General features: G+C 35.7%; 3 protein-coding genes and 1 long non-coding RNA gene across 5 annotated transcripts; 2 read left to right on the top strand and 2 right to left on the bottom strand.

The window, feature by feature from the left end:
• Nucleotides 1-4,366: 4,366 nt before the first annotated feature.
• On the top strand, nucleotides 4,367-10,669 carry LOC110778717 (probable glucan endo-1,3-beta-glucosidase A6). The gene is made up of 4 exons (XM_056834978.1): nucleotides 4,367-4,504; nucleotides 7,297-8,756; nucleotides 8,899-10,197; nucleotides 10,441-10,669. Exons 2-4 carry the CDS (start codon nucleotides 8,705-8,707, stop codon nucleotides 10,476-10,478), a joined length of 1,389 nt encoding a protein of 462 aa, XP_056690956.1. The 5' UTR covers nucleotides 4,367-4,504; nucleotides 7,297-8,704; the 3' UTR covers nucleotides 10,479-10,669.
• A 270-nt stretch (nucleotides 10,670-10,939) lies between these two features.
• Nucleotides 10,940-12,205, bottom strand: LOC110778716 (SKP1-like protein 1A). The gene is made up of 2 exons (XM_021983273.2): nucleotides 11,779-12,205; nucleotides 10,940-11,308 (listed from the first exon to the last, which is right to left on the bottom strand). The coding sequence occupies exons 1-2, from the start codon at nucleotides 12,118-12,120 to the stop codon at nucleotides 11,135-11,137; spliced, it is 516 nt and encodes a 171-aa protein (XP_021838965.1). The 5' UTR covers nucleotides 12,121-12,205; the 3' UTR covers nucleotides 10,940-11,134.
• Nucleotides 12,206-13,545: 1,340 nt separating this feature from the next.
• Nucleotides 13,546-23,990, top strand: LOC110778714 (long-chain-fatty-acid--[acyl-carrier-protein] ligase AEE15, chloroplastic). 2 transcript variants are annotated; one of them, XM_021983270.2, is made up of 18 exons: nucleotides 13,546-13,960; nucleotides 15,554-15,745; nucleotides 16,017-16,131; nucleotides 17,114-17,201; nucleotides 17,610-17,821; nucleotides 18,831-18,949; nucleotides 19,451-19,600; nucleotides 19,714-19,781; nucleotides 20,704-20,809; nucleotides 21,383-21,535; nucleotides 21,763-21,816; nucleotides 21,905-21,985; nucleotides 22,114-22,251; nucleotides 22,765-22,924; nucleotides 23,037-23,116; nucleotides 23,286-23,431; nucleotides 23,514-23,571; nucleotides 23,743-23,990. In XM_021983270.2, exons 1-18 carry the CDS (start codon nucleotides 13,766-13,768, stop codon nucleotides 23,833-23,835), a joined length of 2,208 nt encoding a protein of 735 aa, XP_021838962.1. In that variant the 5' UTR covers nucleotides 13,546-13,765; the 3' UTR covers nucleotides 23,836-23,990. The 2 variants fall into 2 exon arrangements, with proteins under 2 accessions (XP_021838962.1, XP_056690955.1); XM_056834977.1 differs by having other exon boundaries at nucleotides 13,819-13,960; nucleotides 15,478-15,745; nucleotides 23,743-23,942.
• Nucleotides 23,991-24,091: 101 nt separating this feature from the next.
• LOC130466249 (uncharacterized) lies at nucleotides 24,092-25,875 on the bottom strand. Its single transcript, XR_008926282.1, has 3 exons — nucleotides 25,671-25,875; nucleotides 25,511-25,579; nucleotides 24,092-24,702 (listed from the first exon to the last, which is right to left on the bottom strand). It is a non-coding gene; the product is annotated as an uncharacterized lncRNA (long non-coding RNA).
• Between the last annotated feature and the right edge of the window lie 267 nt (nucleotides 25,876-26,142).

Here is a 26,142-nt window from a genome sequence, read left to right as displayed (position 1 = left end):
CGAGAGCTATGACGTTCTATTACTTGAAAGTGATGAACCTGCGACTTACAAACAAGCTATGACGAGCCCTAGCTCCAAGCAATGGCAAGAAGCCATGCAATCTGAATTAGACTCCATGTCTGAAAACCAAGTATGGGATTTGGTCGATTTGCCAGATGGCTACCAAGCCATTGGAAGCAAATGGGTTTTCAAACTGAAAAAGGACAAGGATGGGAAACTTGAAGTTTTCAAAGCTAGATTGGTTGCAAAAGGTTACAGGCAAGTCCACGGTGTGGATTACGATGAAACCTTTTCACCAGTTGCAATGCTAAAGTCTATTCGGATAATGTTAGCAATCGCTGCATATTACGATTACGAAATATGGAAGATGGATGTCAAAACTGCTTTCTTAAACGGCGTTTATGACACAGCCTGAAGGTTTTGAGGATCCAAAGAATGCTAAAAAGGTATGCAAGCTAAAGAAGTCAATCTACGGATTGAAGCAGGCATCCAGGAGCTGGAATATACGTTTTGATGAAGCAGTCAGTGACTTTGGTTTCATCAAGAACGCAGACGAATCTTGTGTATACAAGAAAGTCAGTGGGAGCAAAATTTCTTTCCTAGTATTATATGTCGACGACATATTACTTATCGGAAATGACATTCCTATGTTGAACTCTGTCAAGATTTGGCTTGGGAAATGTTTTTCGATGAAAGATCTAGGAGAAGCACAGTACATATTGGGCATCAAGATTTACAGAGATAGATCTAAAAAGATGATTGGACTTAGTCAAAGCACTTATATCAATAAGGTGCTTGATAGGTTCAAGATGGCAGACTCCAAACGAGGCTACCTACCCATGTCTCATGGAATGACTCTAAGCAAGACTCAGTGCCCAAAAACACTTGATGAGCGTAGACGAATGAATGGGATTCCATATGCATCATTGATTGGTTCAATAATGTATGCTATGATATGTACACGCCCGGATGTTGCGTACGCACTCAGTGCTACGAGCAGATACCAGTCAGACCCAGGATAGGCGCATTGGACTGCTGCCAAGAATATTCTGAAGTACCTGAAAAGGCACAAAGATGACTTCCTGGTCTATGGTGGAGATGATGAATTAATTGTTAAAGGCTATACGGACGCAAGTTTCCAAACCGACAAGGATGATTTCAGATCACAGTCTGGGTTTGTCTTCTGCCTCAACGGAGGAGCAGTAAGCTGGAAAAGTGCTAAACAAAGCACCATTGCGGATTCTACAACTGAAGCGGAGTACATTGCTGCACATGAAGCAGCAAAGGAAGCTATATGGCTAAGGAAGTTCATAGGTGAACTTGGTGTAGTCCCCTCCATTGAAGGACCAATAGCCCTGTATTGTGACAATAACGGAGCTATTGCACAGGCAAAGGAGCCTAGACACCACCAGAGAGTCAAGCATGTACTTCGTAGATTTCACCTTCTACGAGAGTTCGTTGAAAGAAAAAAAGTCGAGATAAGCAAAATTGGAACTGATGACAACATATCAGATCCATTGACTAAACCTCTGCCGCAAGCGAAGCACAACTCGCACACTGCAGCTATGGGAATCAAGCATATTGGAGAATGGCTTTGATGTCTCTGTTTAATGTTTTAAAGTTTTAGAGTTTAAATCTTTGTAAAACATTATTGGTTAATCATTCACAATAAATGAAAAGAATTCATTTTTCCATTTAATTTGTGGTTTATTAAATGATGAGTCCCTTCAATTTGACGATATATTCAAGATAGACTGTCAGGACCAGTCCTGTGACTAAGAAATGTCTATCAAGTGAACTTGAATGTCAAAGGTTGAAAAAGGTCCCTGTTCGGAGTTTTCTATAAAATTGGACGCATAGAAAACGTTAGACGATTAGAATGCAAGATGACTAGTAGTTCTGTTTCTTGAACTATGTGGACATGGCAATGTCATAATCATTTGCATAGATACTTACTTTGGGAAGACTAGTATCGGACAAGACCTATGAAACTTTACTGTAAGAGATGAAAATCTGTCATAAGTAAATTTCATTAAAATTATTAGACACTAAATCCTCAATACCTGAGTGATTTGAGATTACTTGTTTGAGAACTGGTTGCTTTGACGTTGACCAACCGTCGCACCGTAAAAGGAGGCTATAAAGGCAACGCTCAGGTAATCACCTATCAAACGAAGTCTAATCTCAAGATCGCAAGATTGGGATTGTCCTCCCATAAATTGGGATGAGATGCTTAAAAGTTGTACAAGGCCACTCGGAGAGCTAGAAACTGTGAAATGCATGGCCGTGCTCGGATGAATCATAGGCTATGATTATCTGTTTATTTGATCAGTTGAACTCTGAAACCGAGAAACACCTCTGGACATAATAAGGATGACAACTCTTACCTTATGTTTAAGAGCAAGCATCGAGTGACAAAGGAAATAGGAAATGCACACTTGTCCCTAAGGACAAGTGGGAGACTGAAGGAAATAATGCCCTTGGTCCAAGTATGCATTCTATGTTAAGTCTAATAAATGCGGTTCAGTATTAATTAACAAGTTAATAATTCAGTGAGATCAAGTGAGCTGAATGCCTAGCTAGAGGCCGCTTCAGTTCAAGTGGAATTAATGATATTAATCCACAGCTTACTCTTGACTGAACCCGTAGGGTCACACAAATAGTGCGTAAACGGATCAAGTATTTAATGGCATTAAATACTCCATCTCTGGATATTCGGAATCGACGGATCTTGGTTTCAGTGGGAGCTGAGATCGTCACAGGCAAGAAATGAATACTCCGGAAACGATGATATTGCCGGAAACGGAAATATGGATCGTATCGGAAATATAAATATTATCCAAGTCGTAGATGTTGCCGGAAACGGAAACATGGTACGTATCGGAAAATATTATCGGAAATGGAAATATTGCCAGAATCGGAAATATTGCCGGAAACGGAAATATTGTCAGAATCGGAAATATTATCGGAATCGGAAAATAATTCCGGAAACGGAAATATTAAATATTTGTTCGAAACGGAAATTGATTCCGGAATCGGAAATATTAAATATTGTTCGTATCGGAAATGAATTCCGGAATCGGGAATTTAATCGGAAGCGTATCGTACGAATTAGCATCGGACGAGGCCCGCTAGACGAAGGCCCAGCACGAAGCCAGGCCGTCGCCCAGCGAGCCAACGCACACCAACGCACGCCAAGCCTCGACCAGGCCCAGCGCAAGGCCAGGCCCAGCCAAGGCCTTGGGCGCGCGCGCGGGAGCACAGCAGTGGGCCGAGCGCTGTGCGCCTAGCGTGGGCCGCAAGGCTTGCGCGGGTGTACGGTGCTCGTGCAATGCTTGTGCGGGAATCCTGAAGCAATCAGGATTCGAAGTGTGATTAAATCCTAAAACTATTAGATAATGATTATTTAATTAGAGTCCTAGTAGGGTTATAATTAAATAAATTAGTATCCTAATAGGATTCCAAAACCTTTTCCATAACTCTATAAATAGGTGCCTAGGGTCACCTATTTTCAATACATTATTCAAGTATTCAAAGTGAGTTTTTGAGAGAAAATTCAGACACATTCCTTGACTATAAGTGCCGAAAATCTTTAGTACCTTAAGGGCGATTCTAGTTGGTCAATCTTAAGGCGGATCCGGACGTGCTGTGGACTATCTACGGAGGGACGACACTTGGAGTCCTAAAGACTTGTTCTTGTTCGGTTCGGGCGCAGCTAGGGAAGGCACGCAACAAAGAGTATGCATCTAAACTATGCTATATGATTATGTGTAAATAATATGTATTCCTGGCTTAATGGTTGTTTCCGCATGATTTATGAATTGTCATATGTATCATAACCTATCACTAATTGCCTCGACGCAACACAAAAATACATTGCTTAATTAGCATTTTACATATAACCTCCGCATACAAGAAAAAATACTTAATTTCACCACCATTTTCCAATCAAATTAATTAACAATATCCTTGAAGTTTTTAGTAGAGTAACGTAAAAAAACCCTTAATTCTGGAAATTAGTGGCCAACCTCAAGGCCGGAAATTAGTGGTCAACACTCGAAAATCCAAAATAAAATAAAAGGTTGTTTCTCGAAAAAAATGGATTATAAAAGGTTATGATTTTCGGCAAATTTGCCTTTTGATTTTAAGGGGAAAAGGGTGAGGTTAGTAAAACCGGCGAAGTCAATGCCGGAAATGAATAGTCAATGTCGGAAAAGACAAAAAGGTCGTCTCTCGCAATTTTTTTTTAATTTAAGGTCATTTTCACAATTTCTTTAAAAAAAAAAAGTTGTTTCTTGGAAAAAAATAAAATATAAAAGGTAATTTTTGACTAATTTACCTTAACCTAATTACTTACTCCGTATCACTGTATCAGTTATTTTCCCTCACTCCATTTTATAACAAAAGAGTAAGGAAGTTTGAACTCAGAAAGATTAAGAAATCCGCAATTCGCAAAATTCACGCTCTTATATAGGAAATCAACCCATCACCCAATTGAATACAGGTATGTTGATTTCCGACTTTCAATTTCCTATGTAATTCGATGAACTACGGTTTTGTCATGATTTTATGAATTGAATTATACGTCTTTGATTGACAATAACCCCTAATTATCTATTTAATTCTTGCGTTTGATTTTGTTTCGATTTTGATGGTGTTTTAATTTTTCCCTAATCTAATCAATGTGATCTTGACAACATTTTATAATGTCAATTTAACTTTGTACTATTGAATTTATTGTTTAAAACTCTTGATTTCTCTTAATATTATTATGCCGTTTTCTGATTTGCGGGGAAATTGAAAATGAACTCTGATGAGTGTTACTTTTCTGGGTAGTGACATGAGTTTTTTGGGTTATCTAGTTATATTTGAATTTTATAATTTGGCGATGTTGAAGAAATTGAAGGAAGCTGATGAGAGTTTGGTCCTAAAAGAAGAAAGGATTAGCATTTAGCACGATACTCGTTAATGTTAAAATATTAATCTAGAAAATCTAGATAATATGTTTGTAAAATCTTATAGTAAAATGTATTGTGTAGAAAAATCTAGAAATATGATTGTAAAGTATAATCTAGAATAATCTTAGGAATGTCTAGAGTTATCTCAAGAAAAATCTAGATATAGGACAAGTTTAGAAAAATCTAGAAACTAGGATACACCCACTATAAATATGTTGTATGCATGAGTTGTGAAGTGAGCTAATCAAGAGGGCTAATCAAGAGAGCTCCCACAAAATATGAGGGGTAGAAACAAGGGTTCTACCACAGAGATAAGTGAGAGACATGAGCTCTCGCAAATATTGTTGTACAATTCTTATCAATGTAATCAATGATAAAAATACAATTTTGTTATATAATTGAGGTCCATCAAAACTTCCGCGCTCGTCCTCAAATTTCTATCATGGTATCAGAGCCGGAAAAGTGATTACGACAAAATTGAAGATCGAAGACTGAAGACCCAAGACATGAAGGGTTACAAGATTTGAAGAAAATATGGAAGAGAAAAAGAGGTAAGTACTAAATCTCTTTTTAAAGAAGATAACAAAGTTAGAAAAATTAAACTAGAAGAATAAATTTATGGAAAAAAATGAAGAAAAATAAAAGTTGATGATGAAAATAAGGAAGGAATGAAAAAAAACTTGAAGAAGAAAATATGTTTTTGAAGAAGAAAGTATTTGAAGGATGCTAATGACAAAGGGCATTAGCAAGTAGGTGGGTGAAAAAAAAACAAATCACAAAGAGAATTTTAGAGTTTGCTAATGACATGAGCATTAGCAGTGATGGTGGTGACATGAGCACCACAACAAAAGAAAAATTTGGAGAAACAAATGACATGGAGAAAATGTAGAAGAAAAATTTGAAGTTTGTTAATGTCAAGAGCATTAGCGGGATGGTTGGTGACATGAGCACCAATAACAAAATAAAATTTGAAGAAACATTTCAGCAGATGACTGGTGACATGTGCATCAGTGAGATAGTTGGTAACATGGATACCAACGGGAAAATGATCAAGACTAATAAAAGGTATCGAGAAGATGGAGGTTGGTAACACGGGTGCCAACATTAATGAAACTCGATCATGTCAATTGGTGGTTGGTGACAAGTGCATCAACGAGATTTTAGAAAGATGAAAGATTTTGGAGTACAAGATTTTTCAAGATTAAGGGGGAGTGTTAAAATATTAATCTAGAAAAATCTAGATAATATGTTTGTAAAATCTTATAGTAAAATGTATTGTGTAGAAAAATCTAGAAATATGATTGTAAAGTATAATCTAGAATAATCTTAGGAATGTCTAGAGTTATCTCAAGAAAAATCTAGTAAGAAAAATCTAGATATAGGGCAAGTGTAGAAAAATCTAGAAACTAGGATACACTCACTATAAATATGTTATATGCATGAGTTGTGAAGTGAGCTAATCAAAAGGGCTAATCAAGAGAGCTCCCACAAAATATGAGGGGTAGAAACAAGGGTTCTACCAAAGAGATAAGTGAGAGACATGAGCTCTCGCAAATATTGTTGTACAATTCTTATCAATGTAATCAATGATAAAAATAAAATTTTGTTATATAATTGAGGTCCATCAAAACTTTCGCGCGCGTCCTCAAATTTCTATCAGTTAATTCATTTTCTGTCGTTCCTTTCTACAAAGGATGTCGTTGTTAGTGGTGCTTTACCTCGAATTCAGTGACTCGCCTATACAAGTACTCCGTATATCATTGTTAGAAACAACCCCATCTGATGGATTATTCAGTGCTTTTAAGATATTTGTTGATAAACGTATTGAAAGCATGTCACTCTCAGAATGCATGTAACCACTTTCAGACTTGGCCTTTGGCAAATGGCAGTAGTTGTGTTTGCCAAAGTTGAAAGAGTTCCATGTCTCGTTACTCTAGCTACTTCCCGGATGATAGATGACTCTTTGATTAAGCTAGTTTCTAGCTGTTCATCCATTCAACACCTAGTTAGATCTGTATGGTAAGTATTACGTAACTGGGATCCAACCTGAGACTTGTATTGAAAATTCTTCGTAGATTAACTCTAGAAAATCTTAGTTGCTGGAACAGAAGTTGTTTCCTAATTTGGAGTTTCTAAAGTGTATCTTGAAACAGAACCAAATAAATACTTGGTGGGAGATCGAACTTAATGCTCGATCTAGTCGAAGCAGTAATTGAAGTTTAAGTCAGTCGTGATTATGAGATTGTACTTGTGCTTGTCAGCTTGATTGATGTCTAATATATATATGTTCAGCAATTTTATTGGAATACATTACTGATGGAGCTACTAAATTGTGCAGCATTGTCAATCTTGGAATGGAACTCAGATAGTCCCCATCTTAATTGTTTAGGGTCTCATTTCAAAAGGATTGTAGATTGTTTGACTTCATGTGCAATGGCAACCGAGATGTTTTATGACAAGTTAGCTACCAAGAAGCTAGCTACTACGAACTTCACTGCCGCGATATTTTATGCTTTATAAGCCAAAAGGAGATTCAGAGGGGAAGCTGATTCCAGATATAGTGGTCTGTTAAGCCTTTGTGTGGCCTGTTGTATCAAAGCAAAGGCAGAATATTGCAGGTTCCTTCCCTCCTCTTCTTTTGTGCTTATGCTATAAAGGTAAAAGGTTTTGCTATCAAATGCTTGTACGTAGTGTCATTACAAATTACTTGCATACCAGAAACCATTGTTTTTTTTTTGTTTGGTACGGAGTAAGAATTATTGTCATCGTACGTATTTGAAATAATTTTCTGACATTGTTATATAATTCGTATACGATCTCATGAGTAATGGCTCTCTGTAGGATAATTAAATACTAGTCTGTGCCCGGGATTTCTATAAAATTAGTAAATAGAGTATTAATTTTAGTTTCCTTCTTTATTCATATTATAATTTAAACTGGCCAACTTTTTAATACTTTTAGTGTTTTTTTCCCTCTTGTTGATATTTTAATTTCATGCTTTGGTAGTGTCCTATTTGGTTAAGCTTAATTTAAGGGAATTAAGGGTGATGACGTGGAGTAGTTGTGGCTTGAGAATTGGGGTTTTGGAGCATTTACATTAACCACTATTCTGCTTTAATAATATAGATTCACCACTAGTAGTCTAGTAGTCTAGTATAGGCAGAGTTTTCCTTGAATCTGTGTTACTCATTCTTCTCTCCTCCTTTTCCATTGCCGGTTGTACCTTGCAAGTCTGTTTCTGAATTTGGGTCACTTACTTTACAACCGATTGTACTTTGTAAGACCGTTTTGATAGCCTAATAACATAGGAAGTAAGTAGTTCATAATATCGTCATTTTAATTGTTATTTTTAAACTAAAAACTGGTAAATCAATTTTAAAGGGATTTCGAGTTTTCGACTGACCGGGCCTGATACGTAAAGATACGAGATCTATTTTAACTTTAGAAGCTCCTTAGATTTCCTGAATATAGTTGGGATATGGGAATATATTTGACACCAACATCTTCAATCCCTTTTATGTGTTTTGTTACTTTATTTCTCACGCCTAAAGTTCTGGCTAGTTAACAAAGATCAAACAATATGTAGTAGTTGAACAAGTTTCAACATAACTTCCCTCTATATAAACCTAACATGCATTTCAGATAATATGAGTCTTAATTAAGATGTATTGATTGAGTCCTTTTAGCTACTTAATCATCATCCCTATTATCAATCAACGCGCTTTTCGGGGATTCAAGTTGCAAGCATGACTAATCTGGCTGCTCTTTTGATCTTCTTAACCATCATTTCCGTTTCAAGTGAGTTCATTCATGCCTCTATTTTTATTTTATTTCAAAGGAAGAAAAATCTGGCAGACTACCTGAATCATCCTTTTAGTCGATGTTGTAGTTACCTCTAAAGTTCAAAGTGTTAATTTGTTTTATTTTTATTTTTTGGTAGGTGCACAAGCAATAGACCGCATTGGTATAAACTATGGGAAGTTAGGTAACAACTTACCTTCACCATATCACTCCATAGAGCTCATAAAATCCATGAAAGCAACCATGGTCAAGCTCTATGACGCGGACCCTGAGGCCTTAAAACTGTTAGCCGGAACTGATCTCCGTGTATCTATCATGGTTCGTAATGAAGACATTGTTGAACTCGCAACCAATGAGACCTTGGCTAGCCAATGGGTTCAAGACAACGTGTTCGCGTACTACCCTTCAACAATGATCCGGTCCATCATGGTTGGTAATGAAGTTTATAGCAACCACAATGCTGAACAATGGGATAACCTAGTCTTAGCCATGCAACACATTAAAAACACTTTACATACACATGATATACATGATATTAAGGTTGGTACACCTTTAGCTATGGACATTTTAGGGTCAACTTTCCCACCATCTAATGGTACATTTCGTGTCGATACCTTAACAACTATAGTACCCCTCTTACAATTCCTTAATAAGACTGGTTCCTACTTTTTTCTCGACGTTTATCCTTATTTTCCATGGTCGTCTAATATAAACACTATCGATTTAAATTTTACCTTGTTTAGAGGAAATATTACCTATGTTGATCCCGGTAGTAACTTGACCTATACAAATCTCCTAGACCAAATGTTAGACTCGGTTTACTTTTCTATGTCGAAACTAGGGTTTTCGAATATACCGATATTTATAGCCGAGACCGGGTGGCCTAACCAAGGTGACCTTGACCAACCTGGTGCAAATGATTATAATGCAGCTATATATAATAGGAACCTTATAAAAAAAATTGTAGCGGACCCACCCTTTGGCACCCCAGCTCGACCCGGTACTATAATACCCACATTTTTGTTCTCTTTGTATAATGAGAATCTCAAGTACGGGCCGAGAACGGAGCGGTATTGGGGACTTTTGAAGCCCGATGGTACACCCGTTTACCCGATTGATTTGACGGGTAACCAAACTGTTTTTGGGCCTTTGCAAGAGCCCACAAACAACCTGGGTTACAAAGGTAGATTATGGTGTGTGGTGGATAAGATGGGCCAGACGGGTAACGCAAGTGAACTTGGGCTTGCTTTGAGGAATACTTGTAGCCGTTTGAATGGAACCTGTGAGTCAGCTCTTGGGCCTGGAAAGCACTGTTATGAGCCCGTTTCTGTTGTTTGGCATGCAAGCTTTGCCTTTAGTGCTTATTGGGCTCAATTCAGAAATTGTGGCGAACCATGTTATTTTGGAGGGCTCGCATCTCTCACCACTCGTAACCCAAGTGAGTTTTTCGTCGTATAAATATATAATTTCGTATCTTTTATTCGTACCTAATTCATTTCCGATTCAAAATATAATTCGTTATCTAAATGTTTTTTCTATTATACCAACTTCTATTTACGCGAAATATCATCTTAAACAACTTATATTTTAGATCAGAAGTAAATTAAAAGATGTAAATATGTGTTTCTCTTTAATTTTACGAAGCTTATTTTCATATGATGATTAATATTTGTTTGTGCAGGTCATGGTAGTTGTCATTTCCCAAGTGTTTCTCTTTGAAGATCAACGGCACATGAAGATTAGGACATAATTCTTTGTTTATTCAATTGGATAATTGAATTTCTTACTACTTTAGGCATATGTAGTTTTCATGTTTAGGAATTTAATTACTATCATTGATCTAAGGTCAAGATGGGAAATGTAACACTTGAGTTTGAATTGAATAACAATTTTCTACCTTATTTACACTATATTCCTTTTGTGAATTTTTTTTTTTTACCATCAAACACAATGCAAGAAATACTATTCCGAGAATCCGAGCTATGTACCTGGTCAATACTCATTATTTATATCAAAATAACGTAGATAAATTTATAGTACAATTTATTACTAATGAATTAAATTGTACTTTTTCCGTTCATAAATACTCGTAACGTTTGTTACTTTCACGCATACCAATGCACAATTCATATCGTCAATGTCTTAAATTCCCTTCAAGCAAAAATTATAAAAAATTGATATTTTGAAAATATGTATATATAGAGACGAATCTAACAAGATACCACATGACTATGTTTTATGTATGAATAGAGGAAGTATACGAGTAGTTTTCACGACATAGCGAGTAATTAAAGTGAATAAGGAATTATCAACAGTTCCCTCAAAAACAAAAAAAAGAAGTAATTAAGGAATTAAAAGCTTAAATCCATTGAAAATCACTCGAATTCCCAACGGTTTTCTTTTCGAATTTCTTCCTCTTCTTCGGGTGTAAAATCATATTTGATGTTTAAAAGAGCCCTAATTTCATCTGGGTTCTTCCCCTTGATCATATCAGCTACACATTGGCATGTCAAATCCAGCAAACCCTTTATATCCATATAGTTTGCAGCCTGAAATTCATAACAGATTTTAGTTTAACTCAATCGATCTCACACATAAGTTTATTTAAGAAACATGCACGCAATTTAATTACTTCATCCGTTCCGAAATTATCGCATCATGTTCAATGGTTGACTTTTACTTCTTTAACCATTGCTTTGACTCTTAATATCTCAAATCGCGTGCAAGTAAAATTAAAAAAAAAAATTATATTTAGAAAATATATATCGATACGAATCTATGACCCACCGTGTCTAATATTTTTTTAGGTACGAATAAAAAAAAAGGCCAAAGTCGTAGTGTGAATAGTGTAAAAAACAAATGGTGCGATATTTCCGGAATGGAGGAAGTATATAATTTGGTAAAATATTATAACTTGAAAACCCTAAACCCTTAGCAACTCAAACAAACATAAATAAATTCATGTAATTTGTACCAAAATAGTTCAAAATTCATCATAATAATTTATATATATACTTACAAGGATGAGATCATAGAGGGTCTTTTGGTCAACGTTGACGAAATCCTTATCCCATTGATTAAGTTCATCCTTGGTTTTATTATCGGAGTTTGGATTCTCAACAACGTGTTTCTTGCAATATTCGATAATCTTAGTAAGTATTGTTGAGGTGACATTAGGTAGAGGAACAACACCATTGCTATCGCCAAGATCTTCAATCATGTTCTTGATTGTTTGGGATTCCATTGCCACCAATTCGTCAACCTCAAAGGTTTCTCCTTCTGAACTCTTTAGGACTATCTTCTTGGACGTGGATGATGATGATGATGATGATGATGATGATGATGATGATGATGATGCCATTTTCCTAACTACAAAGTTTATGTTTTGATGAGATTAATTCAACAAGTGTTGAGAGATTTACAGGAATTGATTGTATGAAATTAAAGAATATGATGAGGATTTTTTGTATTTATAGAAGAGAAATTTACCTATTTTCCTAACTCCTAATTCCTAATTCTATTATGATATGTATGTACTTTCCTATCCCTAAATCCTAATCCTATTACTTCGTATGATATGTACGTACTTTCCTAATTCTATTATAATTTACGGTACTTTCCTAATCTTAAAGTAGTAATAATCCACAAAAACAACAATTTCGTGTTTTTTTTTTTTAAAAAAAAAAACTATTTACATTACGGAGTACTAAACTTAAAAGTAATTATAATTTAATACTCTATATTTAAATTAGCGAGCATAAGAAATATTTAAAAATGAGATGATAATAGCTCGGATTATCCTTATCAATTTTTTTTTAAAAGAAAAATGAAGGAAGTAGTCCAGTAGGGGTGAAAGTTCGATTTTCGGTTTGAATTATGCCCAAAATCGATTCCGAACCGAATAATTCAGTTTTGGATTTTTCAAACCGCATCCAAACCAATTAGGCGGTAAATCCAATCTAAACCGAACCGAAATTCAAAAGTTAATTCGGATCCAAACCGAAAACCGAATTAATTAATATGAAATAATTTTTTTGGCCTAATTTTTAATAATCAACCTTCAAAATCAAAAGTATAATCCATAACATCAATTCATCAAATCAAAACACTTAGGACTTACTTTAAATTCGAACTTACTAAGTACAATTTAATACGAACTTACTTTAAATTATAGAATGAAAATAAACTAAATTTCAATCTAATGAAATGGACAATTCAACATTCATAGATGCCCTCGTAATCTATACTGCCAGATAATTCACTGTCGAAGAGTGCGAAATCTCCTCTCTGTCGCCAACATAAGTTATAGTTCGGTTTGGCTTGGTTTTGATCCCTTTGACTTAATTGTAGTTCGATTTTTTTCGGTTTTAATCGATTTGTTCAGTTACACAGTTTACAATCCAAACTGAACGGTAAAACTGATTTTTTTAAAACTTTTAGTCCAAATCAGTGTTACCTAATCCTCCAATCAGCCCACGAACCGCGATCCGCAAAAGTGAATTATACCATCAAAATGGTATAATTTTGGTCTAATTTAACAAATTAGGTAGCGAATTGCGAACCCGTACCCAATCTCATACTAACGAACCAGGTAACAGTGGTCCAAACCGAACCGAATTCAATTCGATTCAATTTGGACCGAAAATTTTAAAAAAATCGGTTTTACGGTTCAGTTTTGAATTGCTAATTCAATTAGTTTTCGATTTTTCTCTACCAAATTTTCACCCCACTAGCAAGTAGCAATCATCATGTTCTTACAGAAATCTCATTGATAATTTCAAGAAATAGTCAGAAGTCAGCGGGCAATGACAAACATTCCCGTATCTTCTTCTTTCTCTCTCTGTCTATGCCACCACCGTTCACTTTTCCAATTTTTTAGGCGCAACAAAATCTTCACACTCTTTTACTTTCTTTCACTCTTTCTCTCTCCTCAAATTGTTTGGTATTATAATTGAGAACAAAAACCTATCAATTTTCATTTTTCAACATCATCTTCTGCAATTTCAATGGCTTATACAAGCTGTAACATCTCCTTGAATTCTGGGTTGAGTTTAAACTCTTTTAATCATCGGAAATTTTCCCTTAATTTCTTGCCTTGTAGTTTCAAATGGGCGTTCACCAATTTTACTCCTCCTTCTTGGAAACGGCATGGGTCGTTTCGCCGTAGTAGCCTTGCTTGTGTCTGCTCTGACACTGTTCAGGTATATTTTGAATTTTTGATGTTCTTAGCTTTTGAATTTGAAATTCATGTTTTTAATTGAATATATGTTAGTTGCGTATATGCTTGGTAGAATTTTGTTCAGGCGATTGAGTTGTTGATACATGTTAAACATATCCCTAAGCGCTAATAGCTACATACGGAGTATAAGCTTTAAACACATTGCTTGAAATAGTATTAAGTTTGGAATGTATGACAACATCACCAGTTGCTGGGAAATAAGTGTTTGTGAAGCTAGGGAATGGTTGACTTCTCTCTAGGTAGCTAGCAATTTGAGTGTTCTGAAGGAGGAAAGACTTGTGGATGGGGGAAGTCAAAAGTGTGAGTCTTGGTGCTTGAATTCATGATACTCTTGGGCTTTTGTTAAACATAGCCCTAACGGGTTACCGGCTACATATAAGCATTAAATACATTTTTCGAAATAGTATTAAGTTGGGAATTTATGATAAAATCACGCGTAGTTGGGGATGTTTGTGAAGCAATAGGGAATGGTTGACTTCTTTCTCCGTAGTTGGCAATTTGGGTTCTGAACAGTGTGAATCTTGGTGCTTGAGCTTCTTAGCTGGTGAGTTGTGAACTTTAGTAGTCAAGTTCGAACAAGGTCTTTGTGAGCTTTGATAATTGACAATGGAGGGTGGTTTGGGAAGATATTGTTCAAGAGTAACAATAAGTGATTTAAAGAATATGGCTTCTGGCCTTTGGGAGCTTAAGAAGGTCCGTTTGATACTCGAGTGTTGAATAGTGAATTAAAGCAGTGACAGATGGGGGAAGTGAAAACTGAAAAGTTACCTGTGAGAACTGATGTTCTTTACAACACCCTCCGATCCTTTGCCTCCACACTACCTAATTACTCTATGTTGGATTTCCATAGCCTTCTACGTTTGAATACCCCGATTTTGTTGCCTCCTGATTGGGGATATATGATGAACATTTGGCCCTTGTAATATTTTGCTTTTCATTAACCTCTATCTGATGTTATCCAAAACTTGACTGGAATAGTGATATACTTATACCCATCAAATCAAGCAGGTGTTACTGTATGCTGCTGGATTAATTCGTAGCTTTAGTAGGGGGGAGGGGCATGGAAATTCTATCACCATGTCATTGCTCCATTCCATTGTCTGTTTGGAACTTTGGAATGAAGAAGTTGAGGATTTTAAACAACACGTACATATCATCTATAATTGTCTGTTTGATTGACCCTTTTCCTAAATGTGTCCCTTTCAACCTCATCAGTTACCTAGGTTAGATGGAAAGATTTCCTGCTTTTGGACGTTTACTGAACTGGATGGGTCTTTTCGCTGCCCTGCTGGATACCTTTGTAGAAGCGGTTGTGTACTTCTGATTCCCCCCTTACCCTGCTTCTTGCGGGAGCCTCTTGAAGGCAATGGGGTAATGATAACGATGAAGAGGATGTCTAGCTTAGTGCCATTAGCTTTTAATAAAATATTTTCCCCCAAAAGCGAGCAGACTTTTAAAATCAGTGATTTTCTGCTACAGACGGGCAGACAGCTTGTCATCGCTTGCATGAGAAGCTGCATGCTGACACATTTGGTTCTAAAAATTTCTGTCACAGACAGAAGAGTTGCGAAAAAGGAGGTGTGCACCTTTACTAGAACACAACATATTATCGAATAATATGTTGCCGGGCTCTAGCGACTGGAAAGCAGTTCCTGATATTTGGAGAACAGCTGCAGAAAAGTTTGCTGATCGGATTGCTATGATAGATTCATATCATGAACCTCCTTTAGAGTTGACTTATAAGCAGGTAAACTTCTCTTCTGTATATAAGTATTTTAATACAATTTATTTATTTATTTCCCTTTTCATCCACAAACCCATACATCAATTCAGTAGTTTGTACTCCATATATTGTGTTGAATTTTTTTTCTTGTGTGTCTAAGAATGAAGTCATACTAGGTTTGTGACTGTTGGAATGCTATACTTTTTAGTGTGTTCCAACTTCTGAGGTCTTTGGTTAGACGCTTTGTTCTTCTTGTATTATTTTTCTCTTACTAATTTGTTTGGTCATATTGCAGCTTGAGCAAGAAATTTTGGATTTCTCAGAAGGCCTACGAATTGCCGGACTAAAGCCAGATGAAAAGGTTGCCCTTTTTGCCGATAATTCATGTCGTTGGTTAATTGCTGATCAAGGTACATAGTCATTGTCCCTGATCGTTCTCTTCCATATCTCTGGTGTACAGCTTGTAATCTGTTCTTATTGTTTGTCTGTAGCCTTCAAATTTCAGTTGCTAATGACATGTTGTAATTTCTTGTGCTTACAATGGCATGAGATCTTGTGGCTTATTTCTTTCAAGAAGACTCCTGGATTCTAGATTCATATGCTTCCAATAAGAGAAGGATAGAGTATGATTCAATTTTCACAAGTTATTCAAGTGCACCTTCTGAAGAAAAGATTTCAAGTTTATCTACTCAGTCTGTTCCATAGTGTTTGCACTAGTTTGAATTTTGTTCAAGATATGATCAAATACTTACACTATACTACGATAACATAAGTATGTACAAAGTCAAAAGTGGATGTATTTTTTAGTATTTAATACCTTGAAAATCTAAATAAAACTCTTGCAAACATTTTCGGGATATAAATACCTCGGGATAGAGGGAGTATGTACTAAGAATATATTAAGAAAACTTGTCTAATTCTTAAGGGGAGAGCATATGAAAACTTTTCATGCAGTTTTACCAAGTGGTCTACCATTTTTATCCCTTTGGATAAATTTTTGTGTAATACTCCATATTTTATGCTTTGTTCTATCTCCATTTAATACAGAGACATCTCTTAGGGGCCAAGTTGAACAGTTACAATTATGGTTATCTAAGAAAGGTAGAATAATTGGGTGTTTAGTGTAACTAGCCTGTGAAATTGTGTATTTCCTCTTTACAAATATAGGGGCGAGGCTAAAAGTGCCTCCGGACAATTATACAGTAAAGGCTGCACAAACTAATGTGACCCTCTATATATTGGAAGGAGTTTTGTTAGTGCCATTGCGTAATTCATAATGGTATGTAATCTTAGTCCTTGAGATGGTTAATTGATGGAATTGATAGGATAACAGATATCATTGTCATGTTAATCGTTCTTTCTTATCAATGCATTGCATCATCTGTGGTGCAGGTACTATGGCGATGGGTGCTATCAATGTCGTGAGGGGCTCAAGGTCATCCACAGAAGAACTGTTGCAAATATACAATCATTCTGAAAGGTTAGCAATAAAAAGAATTTTCTGAAGAAGAAATCATGGGGTTCAGTTTCTTTTTAATTGATATGACATTCAATAATTATCTTTAAGTTGTCTTCTGCCTTGCTCCACTCTGAATTCATCTGCACAGTGCAAAATGTGAAATTAATAGTTATAAACTAGTGAGGATTTTGTAATATGTCGAGCTTTTTCTTTCAAGTACCACTAACGGGTGAACTGTCTAGTTTTGTGGAGAATACGTTGGTTGAGAGTTTGAGAGAAAACTTTGATGGGTTGGTACTTAATTGACAGCAGTTGCTAAGTTTTTTTGAAGTATTTTATGCTCTATGAAGTTTCCCTTTTTCCTGCTCTTGCGTTTCTTCATGTGCGAAGATGTCTTGAACTCTTGATGAATTATACATTTCTATGCAGTGTTGCACTCCTTGTGGATAATCCTCAGTTGTTTAATAGAATGACGGACTTGTTCGTTACCCAAGCAACAACGAAATTCGTGGTTTTGCTCTGGGGAGAGAAATCAGACTTGAACGCAGGAGAGTCTGATAAACTTTCAGTTTTCAACTATAGCGATATCATAGCAATGGGAAAAGAAAGTCGGAAACGTCTGGCTGAATCTTATGATGCTAGTAAGGCGGGATTCTCCCATGGATGTTTTTTTTATCTACTTTTACGTATGGAGGGGGTGGAGTGGGGGTGACAGGAGGTTTCTTGATCCGTGCTTCTGCTCTCTTTGACATCTTTGCTCAATTATACTACTCCGTGCTTCCTTAGTTTATGTATTATTCAAGGCTAACAGGAGCAATGTGTTTCTGTCTTCTTCAAATTCACGAAACAAAAATTATTTGACTAAGCATTCTCTTAAATGAGTAAAAGTCAGTGTTTGACTCGAGGATGCTAAAACAATTGGGTTCTATGACTCAGAACAAATCTAAGGAGTCCCCATAAAATGCATCCATTATTTTGTCTGTGTTTATTTTTGTTAAGGAGATGGAGTTAATATTCTATGTCTCTATCCTAAGCAATTATTCAACAAATAGAATTAAGAGTGATGCTGTCCCGTTCATTATGTGCAATTACGGCTTAATACGTGCTGTTACCACTATACCTGTATGAAGAGTTATTCTCTTAGAGAAGTATCTTTGACATGTTTCTCATGGTTAGCTTGATGCGTGCTCCTGGATTTTCTGGTTCCCCCCCCCCCCCCCCCCCCCCCCCGCCTGGATTTTCATCCATCTTTGGTCTTTCCCTCTGTATCTCTCCTAAAAGCAGCTTTATCTCATGAGAATGTTTGGGTTCCTTGTTTCTGACCATGTTTCCCTCTCCCTCCTCTTTTTCTGCATGTGTTCTAGATACAGACCAAATAAAACTGTGATGAAGTATTTATAAGTTTGAAATGGTTACTTTGTCTCTATAGGCATTGATAAGCATCTTCTATGTTTCTACAAATATACCTGGCATACTGCATGCCAAATTAAAAAGTTAGTTCAGGCATATATAAGTATATATAAGTTTGATACTATGACTCTATAGGCATTAGTTTTAAAGTTACCTGGCATACTGCATGCCAAATTATTTTTCAATGTTATTTTTTATGAATGACCAGAAACCGAGATTTATTATTCACATGAAATTCAGGGGATCTTTTCATTTACGAGACCATAAGCTCTGATGATATTGCCACACTGATGTATACTAGTGGTACCACGGGCAACCCAAAGGGTGTAATGATTACACACCGGAATCTTCTACACCAGGTACGGTTACACCACCAAAAACATTCCCTCCTATGCTTTTATGACAGGAATGGAAGGGGTGTGTGTGGGAGGAGAGGATCCTAGCACTTGGAATCTGGTATCCAAATTGCTATTTACTCTTTAAGATTAGTTCCAAGAATTTTATCTGGAGTTCAAGCCGGAGTCACTTTAGGCATTGAAATCCAGAAAACTAGTATGTGTTTTGAGTTTGTTTGGTAGTCACTTTATTTGGTGGGGTTTTCTCTTTTGTCTGTGACATAAATTGAGGGGAAAGTTGGCTTGCATATTTAGGTGAATGTAACAGTGGAAAATTGGACAGTCCCCCCGCCTTCCATCCCTCCCAGTAGAAGATCGGACGGTCTGACAAAACCCTTTTCTTAACTTTCTTTGAGCAGGATTGTCCTTCTGTGTTCAATAAGTTTTTTTTTATAATTATTTTCTGATGCTACTATGGTGAAGAATCACAATGGTAATGGCTTTATTTTGTACCTATTATTCTAGATCAGGAGTTTGTGGGACGTTGTACCTGTTCAAGCGGGAGATAAATTTTTGAGCATGTTGCCTCCCTGGCATGCTTATGAGCGAGCAGCTGAGTATTTCATCTTCTCACGTGGGGCAGAGCAAGTGTACACAACTGTGAAGAACCTGAAGGTACTTGACTGGATTATCTTATTTTGACATTGCTCTGCCATTATAGTCCGGAAAATAACATATTCAAAGTATTCCTTTCCCGTATGACATTTTTGTTCTACTTGTGACAACAGGAGGATTTGAAAAAGCATCAACCTGATTACCTGATAGCTGTTCCATTGGTCTATGAAACACTCTACAGGTTAGCTATCTTACCGACTAGGCTTGCTTACTGATTTGCTTTTCAGTTTTGATATCTATGCAGAATACCCAAAAGGAAACTTTGTGATTATATATGGATTCTGTAGCTTTTATTCCTACATATTACAGTATATAGTCTGCTTCTTTGGTTGTCCTTGTTTATTTTCTTTTGGCATAAAAGCTGCTGTAGCTCAAGTCTTGTATCTAGCTTCAAAAAGAGTTGTGTTTCTGTTTTTCTTCTTTTTGTCGCCTTCTCCTGTTCTGAAGCACAATTACTTATACATTGGTCACTGTTGACTGGTGAAGTGGTGATTACTCTGTTAGTTGCTAGTCTCAAGAAGTTGGAGCTGCTAACAACAGGATTTTCCTCTCAGGATGCCAATTTGTAGACATAAAGCGAAGCTGAATGCTTGTAGGGTGAATAAATCTGATGTTGCTACTTGGCAAAAGCTCGTGTATGTCCCACACATGATGATGATGATAAGAACAAGAGTTATATTGAGGGTTTTTGCAATGAAAACGAAGAGTCATGAACATTGCCACAGTTGTCCCTTTCAGTTTATTATGATGCTAATCATTCCATCAAAGGGTAGGAAAACGAGATAGAAAGATCAAACTTCAATGACGAAGATAGTAGGTGATACATTTGAGAATCATGGGAACTGTGGGCTGTGCGAAAAAGATTGAAGGCAATAGAATAGAATACACTAGCGTGGCCTTTTTTATTTACAGTGGCAGGTGCACTTAAGGTTGCTAGTGGAACTTTTTGTTTATTTAAATTTCTGGGAATAGGATGCAAATATTAACCTCTAATCTATATAGACTATGTTTTCATGCTGATGAAATTTCTATTCAATTTATTGTACTACTTCTAGGGTTTTCTGTGTCTACCCTTTAAATCCTTGCAATCTTATTTCTTGCAGTGCGATTCAGAAGCAGATTGCTGCAAACTCTGCTGTTCAAAAGATTATTGTGCTGGCTTTCATAAAGATTAGCTTGCTTTACATGGAGCTTAAGAAGATTTACGAGGTTTGTTATTTGAGCATTTGCTCTTTTCTTTTACCTTATATTTATTTCTTGTGCACGTGAATATGTTCACACCGTCATCACTTTTGTATAACTTAATAGTCTGCGCGAACCATTGTACCATACCTATTAGCAATAAAATCCAATGTGTAAATTGTTCTTAAATAGTCTGCATAGACCTTAAACCTTTTATCAACTCTGAAGTGTTAAAAGGAGCATTTCAACTCAATAACCGGTGTTTTTCTTTCATGATTGGATGAATTCTGGAAATAGGAACTAGGAAGTACAATTTGAAGGATTTCTGAACTACTGGAACAACAAACATGTCGCATCAATTCATTTTATGCCAGGACTCTTTACTAAGAAACTGATTAGCATTAACATGTAGCTTAGCCTATAAATTAACTTTGGTGCATTTAACTATCGGAGTATGAAAACTTACAAAATTGAAAAGTTTGATTTATTTTTGTATACTCAATTACTTTGTTCAGTTTGTGATGGCTTTGCACTATTCTTGATAGTCTAGTGTTTGACACGTGGCTTTGCTAAGCTGTTTATTTTGAGCCTTCTCTGTAGGGAAAGTATCTGGCTAAACAGCAACAGTCTTACCTCATTGCATTTGTGGATTGGTTGTGGGCAAGAGTTGCTGCAGCAATTTTGTGGCCGATTCATAATTTGGCTAAGATACTATTGTATCGTAAAATCCAATCTGCTATTGGTATATCAAAGGTGCTTCTCTTCTCTGAGTCATCCTTTTATGTTATCCATAGTGTCATCTTACTCCAAGCTTAAGCATTTATCATGTCAAATCATTTTCAGAATACTTCAATTGGTTCATGCCAAAACCGCTGCTTTTAAGATATATATAATTTTTTCTCTGTATAGACAATATAAAGTGGTATGTTGCAAATGTGATTCTGAGGAAAACCTTTATCTGTTTTTTTTGAACTGTGCAGGCAGGCATAAGTGGAGGTGGTAGTCTACCTGTGTATGTTGATAAGTTCTTCGAGGTTGTTTACTTGCTCATTCTAGGTTTATAGATCCTTAACTTTATGCTTTTGAATAGTTACATCAAAATGTATTATGCTACATTTGCAGGCAATTGGAATAATAGTGCAGAATGGGTATGGTCTGACTGAATCTTCTCCTGTAGTCGCTGCTAGACGACCGGCCTATAATGTTAGTAGATCAATTGATTGATTTTCTTTCTCTTCGTTAAATATATTCTTGTAATTTCCCATTTTCAGTTTTGAATTCGATACATCTTAATTGTTGTGCATTCTCTTTGGTTTGTTGTATTCTTGAAGGTTTTAGGATCAGTTGGTCATCCACTTAAGCATACAGAGATTAAAGTTGTACATGCTGGTACTAATGAAGTTTTATCTCCTGGTTCAAAAGGCATAGTCAAAGTTAGGGGGCCGCAGGTGATGAAAGGCTATTTCAAGGTATATGTTGTGATGATACAGACATTATAATGAACTACTGAAGTTTTGTTTTCATATTTAAGTTGATAAAGTAATATGATACTATGTTTCTTTTCCTTGCCAAAAGAGAAAATGCTGTTAGTTGGGGAGGGACCTTAATTTTAGGCAACCAAATTTCAGGGGCATCCTCTTAGACAGGTCAAAAACTTCATTCTTGAGTGTAAATGAGTGAAAGTGCTCATTTCCATATTGTTTGTAGGTTAATACCTTTCACCCTGAGTTGCATCAGCTCAAGTACTAACATATACTCATACGTCGGATTAATAAAAAGAGCGTAAACCATGCTGTATTTATCAGGTGCCAGGGTATATGCTGTGTATTCCAAGTGTCTGACAGAGTAATGGAATAGAACAAGTTTACTTTAAGTCTGATTTATTATACCTTCTACTACACTGTTATGTGGGGAATTTTTAATTTTTTGAGTCCAACGAAAAGCCAACCTGTTGGTTGACCTTTACGATGATGTGTTAGCAGAATCCATTTGCTACAAGGCAAGTTAAGGATGACGATGGGTGGCTGGACACTGGAGATATAGGGTGGATTGCACCTTGTCATTCAGTAGGGAGAAGTCGGCTTTGTGGAGGTGTTGTTGTTCTTGAAGGACGAGCCAAAGATACTATAGTCCTCTCATCAGGTGACATTACTCAACTCCAAATTCCACAATTTTGCACTTCCATAATATGTGATGTGATACATTACTTTTTGTGATGATTCTCATCCTTTTTTGACAACAATGAAATGATTAGGTGAAAATGTTGAGCCCTCAGAGATTGAAGAAGCAGCTATGAGAAGTAGACTAATTGAACAAATTGTTGTCATTGGCCAGGTTACCATTTTCTAAACGCCACGCCACACCACTCCTTTTTCTGCTGTATTTTCTTGGGTTTTTGTTATTCTAAACTCTGTATTTTCTTGGGTTTTTGTTTTTCTAAACTCTGTATTTTCTTGGGTTTTTGTTATTCTAAACTGTGTATTTTGTTGGGTTTATTTTGCAGGACCAGCGGCGCCTTGGAGCTATAATCGTTCCGAACAAAGAAGAGGCTTTAGAGACAGCAAAGAAATTGTCTGTTGTTGATGCAGATTCTACTGAAATAACAAAGGAAAGGTTAACTAGCCTTTTGCGCGAGGACTTGATGAAATGGTCAGTTTTGGTTTTGGTTTTGGTAATCAATATTACAGTCAGTTGTGATTCTTGTTATTAATAAGTAATTTCCACGTCTCAGGACTTCAAAGTGTTCATTTCAAGTTGGTCCAATTCTAATCGTGGATGACCCCTTCACGGTATGTGATTTTATATATATATATATATATATATATATATATATATATATATATATATATATATATATATATATATATATATATATATATATATATATATATATATAGGTAAGTAATTGTTGTCATTTTGGTGACGTTCAATGCCTTTATACATGTCTCATTGTATTGCAGATCGATAGTGGTCTAATGACCCCAACCTTAAAGATACGAAGAGACGTAGTTTCAGTTAGATATAGAGATCAAATAGCAAATTTATACAAATGATGAATATACCAAGAGACAAATTCCTAAATCCATTTATGTTCTTTTCTTGTCAATATTTCTTGTAAATATAATTGTCTTGTAAATGTAATTGTTATTTTTGAAACCAATGCTAGTTGTCATGTTTATTTATAATTTATGTATATGTACTTGAGAAATGAGATTTTTCCGAGTGTGTTGACGAACAAACAAGACAATGCATTACACTAACAAATATAGCAAGATTTGTTTCCAATGCATTACACTAACATAATACAATCAGCAAGATGTCATGCATTTGGCAGGATATACAAATATGCAAGTCTAAATCTTAATAAATTTTCTTATGAGTTGCTGAGTTTAAACCAGATATCTTTATCATGCATGTATTAGGAAAATTTGTCAGAAATGACTTTTTATAATCCAAAAATTATGACAAAGGACCTTTTAAAAAAAAGTTGTGAGAAAAGACCTAATCCAAGTTTTTTGTTGTGAATAAGGACCAAAAATCATTTTTCGGTGGTCAACGCCAATTTTCCGGCGTTGACTGGCACGTGACTTGCACGTGATTCATTTTAGCTTCCATAATCTCCTTATCAGCATAATTAGCTTCCATAATCTCCTTATCAGCATAATTAGCTTCCATAATCTCCTTATCAGCATAATTACTATCTTCCATAATCTCCTTATTCATAATCTTCATTGTTTCAAAAACTACTTCATTATTTGGCCTAATTGTTCCATGTTGTTAATGCAAATCTTCTTGCTTCCCTCCAACAACAGACAATCTCCTTTTCTTTTGTTCTTCAAGATTGTGTTCGAATATCTCACCACATTCCCTTCTTTTGTCTCCACTTTCTTGTAAACATGGCATAATGCAATTATACTTTCCTGTTATTACAAAACAAATCCAATCCATTAATTAGTTCCTTGATCGTATAATTTGATATTTTTCGCATTAAAAAACCAAACTAAGCAGTCGGTAAATTACTGACCTCTTAGGTGGTCGGTAAATTAGTAAATTGCCGACCGCTTTGGCAGTCGGTAATTTTAATTAAAAAAATAAAAAAAAAAATCAAAACCATCTAACTGGAAAGAAAACCAGCCAATGGTTTTGATTTCTTCCAAACAAAATAATTTGAGTTTGCGTGATATGCCTTTCCAAACCCACTGGCATGAAGGCACAACCCAATGCCATATATACATAATCTGTTGATTAGTCCCTAATTCTCCACTAAAGCAGAGTATGAGTGAAGACATATCTGCTTTAAATTTGCTGAATATTCTGATTAACACTAACCAATTTCATCTTCAATATTTTAAAACTAACTTACTAGAACAAAGAAAAAGGGTATGAATTAATTACCAACATACACATATAGAAATAAAATAACAATTTTATAAAGAGGGTGCTTAAATAAATCCAATCCAAAAAAATAGAGTTATATATCTCAATAAAATTAAATTAATTACAAGGATGCAAAAAATTAACCACCCAAAAATTAAGACTAATATTAAGAATAATCTTAAAAAATCCAGATCTGCAACTAAAACATAAAAATCATGTACAAAAACCTCTAGACTTGGAATTTTCACTAAAAAACATCAATCTTTGATTCTTTATCAGAAACCCAAATCTTTTTCACCATAAAACATCAATCTTGATCCTCCATTCTTTGACTAAAACCTAAAAACCAACCTTTTCCGGTGATTATTTGTCGGCGATGGAAATGCAAGTGCGGTGATGAGCGAAATGAACCAAACATATCTAAAACAAAAGAAAAACAATCAAATATTCAAATGCAACAAAAATTAAATTTAAATCCGGAAAACCTTTTATTTGTTCGAATTTTTTTCACCTTGAATCCGAAAAAAGGAAAGAGACGAGTGGAGAAGAACGAGATCGAAGGCAAGAGAAGGAATCAAAGGCAAGTGAGAACAAATTAAGAAAAAACCATATTACCAAAAAAAAACATCAAATCTCTCTTGTTCCTTGAAATTATAGACCTCAAATCTAGAAGATGAAGAGTAGAGAATATGAGATATTCAATATGAGAGGAGAGAAGGAAGAGGAACGGCTGAGAGGAGAGGGAGAAGGGTAAGGTTTCCTTTTATATGGGCTAGGTTTTAGGATGAGAAAGCCCAAAGTGGCCTGTTTATTTTTATTTTCGTAAATAATTTTTAGCGACCGTCCTTAAAACGGTCGGTAAATAATTTTTTAGCGACTGTTAGGGTGGTCGGTAAATAACATTTTACCGACTATCTTAAGTGCGGTCGGTAAATTTGTTTTTTAGCAACTGTTCCAACAGTCGGTAAATGATTTATTAACGA

This window comes from Spinacia oleracea, chromosome 1 (genome assembly GCF_020520425.1).
Source record: "Spinacia oleracea cultivar Varoflay chromosome 1, BTI_SOV_V1, whole genome shotgun sequence".
NCBI lineage: Eukaryota > Viridiplantae > Streptophyta > Magnoliopsida > Caryophyllales > Amaranthaceae > Spinacia > Spinacia oleracea.
The sequence above is the reverse complement of the archived record's forward strand: the minus strand, read 5'-3'. Positions and strand labels throughout refer to the sequence as shown.

Bases quoted from the DNA above. Each gene is read 5' to 3' on its own strand.
- LOC110778714 (XM_021983270.2), top strand. From the start codon at position 13,766: ATGGCTTATACAAGCTGTAACATCTCCTTGAATTCTGGGTTGAGTTTA. The intron at 18,950-19,450 runs GTACGGTTACAC...CTATTATTCTAG, and splicing joins ACCGGAATCTTCTACACCAG to ATCAGGAGTTTGTGGGACGT. The intron at 19,782-20,703 runs GTTAGCTATCTT...TATTTCTTGCAG, and splicing joins GTCTATGAAACACTCTACAG to TGCGATTCAGAAGCAGATTG.
- LOC110778717 (XM_056834978.1), top strand. From the start codon at position 8,705: ATGACTAATCTGGCTGCTCTTTTGATCTTCTTAACCATCATTTCCGTT. The intron at 8,757-8,898 runs GTGAGTTCATTC...ATTTTTTGGTAG, and splicing joins AACCATCATTTCCGTTTCAA to GTGCACAAGCAATAGACCGC. The intron at 10,198-10,440 runs GTGAGTTTTTCG...TTGTTTGTGCAG, and splicing joins TCTCACCACTCGTAACCCAA to GTCATGGTAGTTGTCATTTC.
- LOC110778716 (XM_021983273.2), bottom strand. From the start codon at position 12,120: ATGGCATCATCATCATCATCATCATCATCATCATCATCATCATCATCA. The intron at 11,309-11,778 runs GTAAGTATATAT...TATGAATTTCAG, and splicing joins CCCTCTATGATCTCATCCTT to GCTGCAAACTATATGGATAT.